Genomic DNA, 9174 nt, shown 5'->3' on the forward strand with positions numbered 1-9174 from the left:
GCTAAGCCAAAAATAGTGGATGTTAATTCCATTTCTATCCTAATCCTATCTCCTCTTGTCTAACAATTTTATATATATTCATAGCAGCATATCTACCTCAAAGTTCATACTTTCTGGTTCGTGTGTTCAGGTGCAGATTTCCTTTGAATTTCCAAACTAAAATCTTTCAGATCAACTCAAAATCAACAAAGGTATTTTTGAGAAAAATTAATCTCCTAGAAATGATGTATTTAACTTAAAAAAACAAAGTTAAGCAAAGCAGCCTTCTCTGCCCAGTATGCACGAAATAAGAAGTTTCAGCTCCCTAAGTACCCACTAAGTCAGCTCTGCTTATACCCATGTTCCATATGTGTAATCCATTCCTAATTAGGTGACTCGCAAAATACAGTGTGATCGCATTGTCTGTGAAATTAGAGTAGAGATGTTCCATGTGTTGGGTTTTGTTTTGTTGGGTTTTTAAAAAATTTTCCCACCGTTCTCAGTTCTTCTCCCCATCTCCAAGAGTAGAAGTATTGGTACATCCATTGAGACATGTCTGCTGCTTTCCACTTTCAGAAGTCATCTGCCTGCAGTCTGCCTGAGCTCGTGTAGGAAGGATACGTCCCCCCTGTCTGTAGACACTGCGCTCTCTATCTTCTCTGCGGGTGTAAATGTACATGTGACTTTGGAGAGTCAGCTCCAGAATTTTGCATGTAAAATGGAGAGTTTGGGAATGTGGGTATGGAATTTACATGCTCTTCCCAAAGCCTTATGAAGAAAAGCACTGCATGTGCAGATTCACTCTGGGCTTATGCCACTCATAAGCCTGTATTACTGCGGGGGGGGGGGGGGTTGGGGGGTGGTCGTGGTCTTCTCCCGTCTCCTCTCTGTGCTGGCAGTAGTACTTGGTGTGGCTGGATGCTCAGCTGGACTGATGATCTGATGTAGAGAGAGCTAAGCCAGTTTAAAAAAAGACCAAAAAACATTTGGATCAGCAAGCGGGTGGTGTTTGTGGCACCTGCGCGCTCGCTAGTGCCGATGTGAAACGCGGGGGCCGCGCTGGGCTGCAGCAGAGGCGAGCAAAGGCCGGGAGAGCCAGCCGTTTGGTCGGTGCCCGCCGCCCGCCCTCCTCGCAGAACCTCCTGCCTGCGGCTCGGCTTCAGGCCCTAGCTGCGCCCTGTGGGCAAGGTGCGACAGTTGTGTCCCGACTCACCCCGCTCGTTCCAGCGTGGGGAAGAGCAGCAGGGAGGGGAAAAGCAGTAGGTGGCCTATAAATGGGGAAGTGTTTAGGCTGTCGGTGAAAACTGAGCCTGGTATTTCAACATAAGAGGAAAGTGCATTATTCTAAAGGAAGCTGACTCATCTTGCTTGGGCTTTTTATTTTTTACTGTTTTTTTTCCCCCCATCCTTAACTATGTCCTAAAGTATCTGGTGAGATGCTGTTTTGTTTAACTGATAATTGTTTGTTCCCATTGTGTTCAAGGTCCAAAGTTCATAGGATAATAGTTATATCTGTGCTCGCATTGAACACTTGCATAGCTGAGCAAAGGTGATATTAAAATGGCATCTATACTTGCTTGTTATAATGTTATATATGCGTTTGTACATGTGTAATGTTTGGTTACGATTTCAGCTGCAATTAGAGTCCCTATGGGTATTGCACTGGATGTTGTTTTCAGTTATGTCAGTATATTGGACTGTTTTTATTAATTCATGTGGATGTGTTTGTGTTTCACATTCAGATGGTGAATCAGCAATCTGAAATGTGTCTCACTTCCATTTAAATAGATTTCTGCAGAAATACTGCATGAAAAGATGAGAGCTGTTGGTGTCTGTGTATATTTACATATTTGAACCTTGTAAACTTTGTGAGAGAGCTCTTTAAAACTCCCACTGCCTTGTATCATCTGCAGCATGTTATCTTTGAAGCTACTTTTCACCTGAGACTCAACATTTGTGGCTGGGGATTTCCATTATTAAATGTTGTTTCATCCCAGTGTGTGAGAGAGCCTTTGCAGGTATTATCTTTTAAAGAGATTAAATGTAAGTGCTTCACCTTGAAGACAGCTATGCTCTGGTGTTTAATCCTATTGACTCCTTTGAACTCTATGTGGCAGATTATAATACCCATATGTGTAAGTGGCAGCAGGATAGATATCATGCTGGAGAAGGAGATGAGTGAAGTGCTTTAAAACTGTCACTTTCCCAGAGCTTGGTTCACTTCTAAGTGCTTTTGAACAACATGCAGAAATACAGCTGTGACCAGCCTGGCAGTAAGTGGTTGCTTTTGTTTCTTCTAGCTGCGATCAGCAGAGCCTCTAACTCAGGAATCCTAACTTCCATTCCCAGAAACAAATACGCTTTCCTTGCCCTCCTCGGATACCACCAGTCTGTGGAGTCCTGCTGGCCTAGAGGCTGCACAGAGTACAGAGCAGACTCGGTGCAGACAAAGTCCGTAAGGAGATTAACTTCTAACTGAACAAACATGTATGAGGAGGGGAAAAGGCCTTTTGTTGGCATACAAATTTTTCCAAAGTTGAGTGAATCTTAATGCTAGAGGGTGTTGCTGCCAACTGCAAGTCCCTGCTGCAAAGCATGGGAGCAAGAAGCTTCTCAAAGAAGTGATCGCAAATATTGTTATTTTTAATGTTGTTTTGCTCGGTTTAATTTCGTTGTGGAAGATAGCCAAACTAGGCAGGTATCAAGTGATGGGAAAATTGCAGCCTGCACTCTTATCTTGCCAACATTAACAATGAAAATGGAATTGCAAGTGCAAACACGGGTGGCTGTCTAGCTCAGGAGAGCTCTCGCTCTGCGGATGGAGCACAAGACATGCTCTTTATCAGTTATGATGGGAGCCGACTCTCTGAGCCTGTACATGTCATATTAAAAGGATTGCCACCAGCTTCCCCCAGAGATGTTTGAATGGGATCCCTTCCCTCCGTAACACACTGGTCTCTCAATGTTACAAGTGAACTCTTCTGTTATGTTTACAGAGAGTTTCTGTCCACCACTTGTACATAGCGTTCTTGTTCCATGTGTTCATTTTTTCCTCAGTGATACAGTTCACGAGAAATTGTAAATGTTTCTGTGGGAGTCCTTCTAGGAAGGCAGGGTGTATATCTGATGGAAAGTTCTCTAAAACTGGGACTGGGACTTCCCCTATCCTTCTGCACATCAAATTATCCAGTATTACTTGACCTGGAAGCTTTATCAGAAGCAATGAATAAATGCTATGACTAGATTTTACTGTTCAATAGAATGGGTTCTCCTGAGCAAAGATTTTGTAGATATATACATATATATACGCACACACACATACACGTCAGCATACTATTAAAACAAGTTGTTACACAAATGCTGAAGACCTCTGTGACACCGAGGGTAAGGTGAGTAACCAGTCAGCATAAGATTTGGTTAAGTCAATAAAAATGGACCACTAAATCTGGTTAGATTTAAAAACTTCCATTACAACTTCTCTTAAATGCGAATGTGCTGACATAAATGTTAATAACTTGTAAGAATAATGGGGACAAAAAGATACTATACCAACCAGTAGAAGCAAGTGTTTTCTAACAGTAGAAGTGAGTGAGTGCACTACAAAAGTATAGAGGAGCTGTAATATTTTGGTTAAAGATTTGTTTTCTTTTTACCTAGCTTCTGGTGCAGTGAGTATTTACCTTCCACAGACAGTATAAACTTGTGGATTGCCAAGGGTGATTGGTACAAAACCCACCGGACCGTGCCCAGCAGCATGCGCCCTTAGCAGACTCTGTACTGAGATGCAGACTTTCCATCCACCTTGCTGGTGCCTAGAGGAGTTTCCCCTCCAGCGTTTCACTGGATCCCTCTTTGCTGCCACCTCCTATCGTGCCAGTGATAACCCAGGTTTGGGGAAAAACCCTTTGTGGAAACAGAAAATGGAAACAGATCAATTTGAACACATAGAGACTATAGTGCAGTGCTTTCCTAAAAGTTGTGAACTGTGAAAAGCAAGAAGCCCAGGCAATAGGTCAGTAGAGATTATAAGCAGTTCCCAGTGCATGTGTTTCCTTCTTAAATTGCTTCTTTTTCTCCCTGACGATTTCTTGCAGATCTTTCTTTTCCACCATGTCAGCTGACAGCCACTGGCTCCACACTCATTCCCACCAGGAGACACTAAATTCTGCTTGTTACAGTCTCTTGAATGTCAGCAGCCACCCCCTGTCAAAGAGCTCCTCAAGTCTGGTATGTACCAGGCAATCAAGTTCAGAGGAAAGACAAAGCAACAAACAGGAGCTCAAGAAGAGCCACAGTAGCACTGTCTGCCAAACCCTGGGATACGGGAGTGATGCCAGGAGCGTGCCGAGTCCTGGATGGTCCTTCATGCAGTCTGGGGTGATGGGACTTGGATCAGTAGTCCAAACCATGAATGATCAGTCAGCTGATGACACTGCACAAAACAGAGCTAAGACTACAAACAGTTTTCTTGTTGCTGACGAGTCCCCCTCATCCTGGGAGGTGGGGGAGACCAAGATGTGCATCAAGAGCAGCACTGTTGAGAATGTTTCTTCTGCCTGCACGGTACACCAGCGAAGCGTGTGTGAAATGGAAGAACCAGGAGCTGCTCTTCAGAGAAGACACTCAGACCTAACTTGCAGCTGCAAACAGCAGAGTTATGTCACTCACTCCAGCCTAAGCTCTTCTAGCAGCAGGCATGATCCATCAGTGGCTAGGATGTCTTTCCATATGCAGAGATATGAATCAGAAACAAATGCAAATACTGATTATCAAAACCTTGCAACTCATCTGCCAAGTCTACCTAGAGACCAAAAAGTACCCACAAATAGCTACGATAGCGGTGGTATTCCGCGTAATACTACTGTTTACACAGATCTTGGAACATTTCACACTGCTGTTCTAGGACCCCGCATGCCTGGAAATGGTTTCTCAAACAGGACAATGTTCTGTCAAGCCACTGGGATTATGCAAGGTGGTCTGACTTACAGTAATATTCCAAACTGTGCATACTCACCCATGGTGATGGCAGTTCATAACAATTCTGCAGTGCCCTGCAATACAAGGCAGGACTCTTGTTTGAAAGTAGATGCCACCGTCCCTGCCTATTGCCATTCTTTGCCCATACCATCTATACAGCTTGTTCCACGGTTGGTATGCTCTGTTAGCGAGTCAGGGAAAGAGCAGGCAGCACCTGCTTATTGTCACTCCTTTTCTACTTCAGACATTCTCACGTACCCCAAGCTGGTGTCATCAGTAAGTGAATCGGGCCTGGATGCCAAGAGAGCCCTGAAGTGCTGTAGTATTCCTGGAGAACAACTGCAACATGCTCAACACTGTGCCCAGCAGGGCAGAGTTCCTCCAGAAACAAAGGCCATCTGCATTGCCTTCGATAGCCAGCAAGGGGCAGACGTGATAATGAAGACTAAGGACGTGTGGACTATGACCTCGATGAATGATTTGACCAAAGGACTGAAACCGTCTCTGGAGCGTAGAGACGCCGAGGTACAAACTCTTCCAACCATGGAATACAAATCTGTGGCCACAAGTCCAGCGGCCGCAGCAGAAAGCCAGCTGCACGTGTTCCCAGAGGTGAACCTGGAACCAGATTCAGAGGCCCCCACATCTCCAGTACGTGAAGTGAGATGGGATGATGAAGGCATGACATGGGAAGTGTATGGGGCATCTGTGGATCCGGAAGTTCTTGGTTTAGCCATTCAGAAGCACCTTGAGATTCAAATAGAACAATTCCAGACAGAGCCCGTTCAGCTGGCTGGGAAAAGTAATGAGGATCCTTTCGATAAGGAGCCATCTTCCGCTAAAGTGGGGAAGAAAAGACCATTCCGAACAGTGATGCATTCTCTAAGATATCCGAGCTGTTGTGCCCGGTCCAGTACTGCAGTGGAGTGAGCATGGCTCTATGGCAGCTGTGCTTCCTTTGAATTGTAAATAAACGCTGATCCTTAAGTGTTAACACAGTGCATGTGGACAATCCACTAACTTCAGTATGAGCTGGAACAGTGTCAGTGACCATCAAATACACAGCACAGCAAGGAAAAACCCATGCGTGGGCCATGTAACCAAGGATTTAGGATTGTACCTACATAATGCCATCTGAATGCTCTTGACTGTATTTAATGTAGCACTGTTTTATTCTTCTATGTTAGTTTTAAATAATGGTATAAGAAATAAGACTACTTTTCTAAATGATGCATCTTTTTAAAATCATGTTGAATTTCTCTGTGTTCCAATAATTCAAGGTTAGGTAACAAAGTTAGAAAAAAATGCTTTAGTCAAAGTTCTTATCCTTAAATCCTGCTTCCCTAAGTTGTTTTGGGAGCTATTTTGCTGTTAATTTATAATAATGCTGACTATAAACACACTTTAGCAATAGGTAACAGGGTGTAATAGGTAGCTAGTGTAATGCTATATTACAAATAATTGTAACTTTTGGTATTTAATTCTGCAAAGTACTTTCAGTATTGCTAGCCTGAACTCATCCTTTTGCAAACTGATGTATGGTTGGAGGATGCTACTGCAACTCTCAGATTAGTTTGTAGTTATGATGAATTACATTCTAAATATCCAGAACTGATATTTACCCAGTGATTGACACAAATGGACAGTACTACCAAAGATGATTCATGTAATGTGAATTTCTTATTGAATGCTTTTTTCTTAAATACATGAAACAAAAGCTGATCAGATTAGTCTGTCACACTGTCACACCCCATAAATTATAAGCAGGGTTTTTTTGCTTATATTAAAAGTAATTTCCAGTGAGTTTTTTTATGCACATCTGTCCTGAGCAGTGGTTATTTTGTTGTTATATAAGCCACAGGCAATAGTTTGCATGTAGCCTTTACTCATCATGTGTTCCCTGGCAGTTCTGATGTCGAGCATCTGCGGAAAGGGAGCCTTCCTGTCTTCCCCAGTGTGCAACTCTGACATGATCTGTTCTGAGTGACTTGATCATATGGTCAGCTTAAAACCTTCTTTTCTCCCAAATACATAATAGTGAAAATATTCCCAGAGAGGAACCATTTTTCTACTGTACTGCAGGAGCAGTGCAATGCCTGTTTGAATTGGAAGATTTGTTATAAAAGCTGAGACCATTATTTCCAGTATCGTATGCATGGCACTGGTAAGTGTCTAAGATTCTCCGGGAAACCAGGCATGTGCAATATTTTTTGGTGAAGAGAGAGGAGGAACATTCACTTCTATTTCAAAGGAAAAGTTTCAAGGTCAGAGAACTTACTGCTGCGGATTTATCCATTCTTCCTTTAAATGTGTGAAGTTTTTCTCCTTTGTCCTGGCTCCTATAGCAATAATTTAATTGGCTGTCTATGTAATATTAACCTAACATTTATGTATGAACAGAAGCCCCTGATCCTCAGGACAGTTATAAAATTTCATCCATAAAATCCTTAAATATAGGATCTACTACCTGGAATGCRCTGTAATGTACATTATTAATTTAATAATGTACAGTACTTCAAGATCAAATTTTCATTCCTGAGCAAAGTGGAATGAAACAGACCTGGCTCCTGTGAAACTCCCTTTGAGTTCAGTAGGCTTCGTTCAGGCTTTGCGATGTTGGCCTGAATCAAGTCTGTTGAACTCAAAATGAGTTTTATACAAATCGAGTCGAAGGCCAGTGGAATATGCCCCAATACTTAGTAGGTCTTTATAGCTGGGAGCATCCAAGTTTTGATAATGACCCTAGATTATGAAGTTACTTTTGTTACAGCTTTACTTGTACAAAAGTAATTAGTAGCTACAAAAAAAATCACTTCCACTGTTAATCAACACTTAGCTGAACAGATTCTGTACAGGCTTATTCTATGGTCAGAGTATCATAAGTAGTTGTTCCTTTCTGTAAATATTAAGCACTATATGGTTTAAAACTTTTTGTTGTCTGTTAGCTTGTCCTCAGGTGTGCTTTTTACAGGAGGATTAAAAATGTGAAACAAAGTAGAAGTTTAACATAGTAACTAGATCTCACTCCTGTGACCATCATAATCCATGCTTTCTTTTTAATTTATTTGACGTGCAGCACAGTCTTAATTCCCCTTCTTCCCCCCCCCCAGCTCCCCCTACAAAAGAAACCCCAACTCTAATAAGATCCTAAACTAGAACTGATTGTCAGACTGCTTAGAAGGAAATCAGGAAACCCGACAGAAGTTTGCAGAAGTGTCCAGAACAACACAAAGTCTTTTGAGTCCTTTGGCTCCTATATGCTATAAAAGCAGGGGAAGCTCTTGGATTTCACAGAGTTCTGGTGTGAATTACCTATGGTTTATGCTTCAGTAGAGATTTGCTATTACAGTACCAAACACTGATTATCATTCCTGGATGAGAAAAATATGCGTCAAGCAAGGGGAAAGGACACCAATGTTTTGCTAATGGAAAAAAAAAAAAGCAGATGCTCCCTTGCTTCAAGCATTGTAGCTCTTTAGGATACTAATTTGAGTCACTGTTGGTAACAAAAATAGCATTTGTGTCTGAGGATTTCCTATGCTTTTGGAAAGGATTAAAATAGAAAGGATATTAATGGAGATTTAGGGAAAAAATCTGAATATTAACTATATGGATAAAACATAAGCTGTTGCATTTGTATCATGGATGCCTCTTAAAAAAGGGAATATGGATTCACTTTGCATTTAGATTCCAAAAAAAAATTTGAAATTTCAAGTTGTACACTGACTACTTTTCATATTAGACCTCTGTTCAAGTGTTATTCTTTTAAGTGTTTGTAAGAACTGGGATTAGTTTTGCAGCAAGAACTGTATCTCTGGGTTTTTTTGAGTGTTTTCTAATTTAGAAAAATCCAAATTGATTACATTCTACTTTTAAATTTAAATAAAATGGGAGAACTTAACTAGGTTCTCCTGCAGCCTCACACTGCTGGAGGAGTCCCTTTTACTTGCTACAGCCTGAGCCGGTTCTGTTCAGGATGGCCCCAAATCTCATTCTTCATACATAGGTTTTGCTTTAGGACCCCCTGCTCTAGATAAGCTTCTCTCCTTCTAGACATAGCTTAAGAAATTGTGTGTGTTATATAACAGAGCCAAAAGGCCCTACTGCAATATTGCTCCTGGTCCCCTGAGACAGGAGTGAGGCGGGGAGGAAAATGCAGTCAGCTGCTTGGTGTCCAACTGTACCCAGTCAAGGATGTTTCTGAGAAAAAAAAAGCAT

At 41.9% G+C, this 9174-nt stretch overlaps 1 protein-coding gene across 4 annotated transcripts in view; it reads left to right on the top strand.

Annotated features, from left to right (window-relative positions):
• LOC112968071 (GRIN2-like protein) overlaps positions 1-6772 on the top strand; it is a 41549-nt gene extending 34777 nt beyond the window's left edge. For all 4 annotated transcript variants that reach the window (XM_026069903.1, XM_026069904.1, XM_026069905.1 and 1 more), the window contains one exon: positions 4074-6772. In XM_026069903.1, coding sequence (XP_025925688.1) covers positions 4074-5886 — 1813 coding nt within the window. In that variant the 3' untranslated portion in view covers positions 5887-6772. The remainder of the gene's footprint in view (positions 1-4073) is intronic.
• Positions 6773-9174: the final 2402 nt, after the last annotated feature.

Source organism: Apteryx rowi, unplaced genomic scaffold, assembly GCF_003343035.1.
Source record: "Apteryx rowi isolate R43461 unplaced genomic scaffold, aptRow1 scaffold_30, whole genome shotgun sequence".
NCBI lineage: Eukaryota > Metazoa > Chordata > Aves > Apterygiformes > Apterygidae > Apteryx > Apteryx rowi.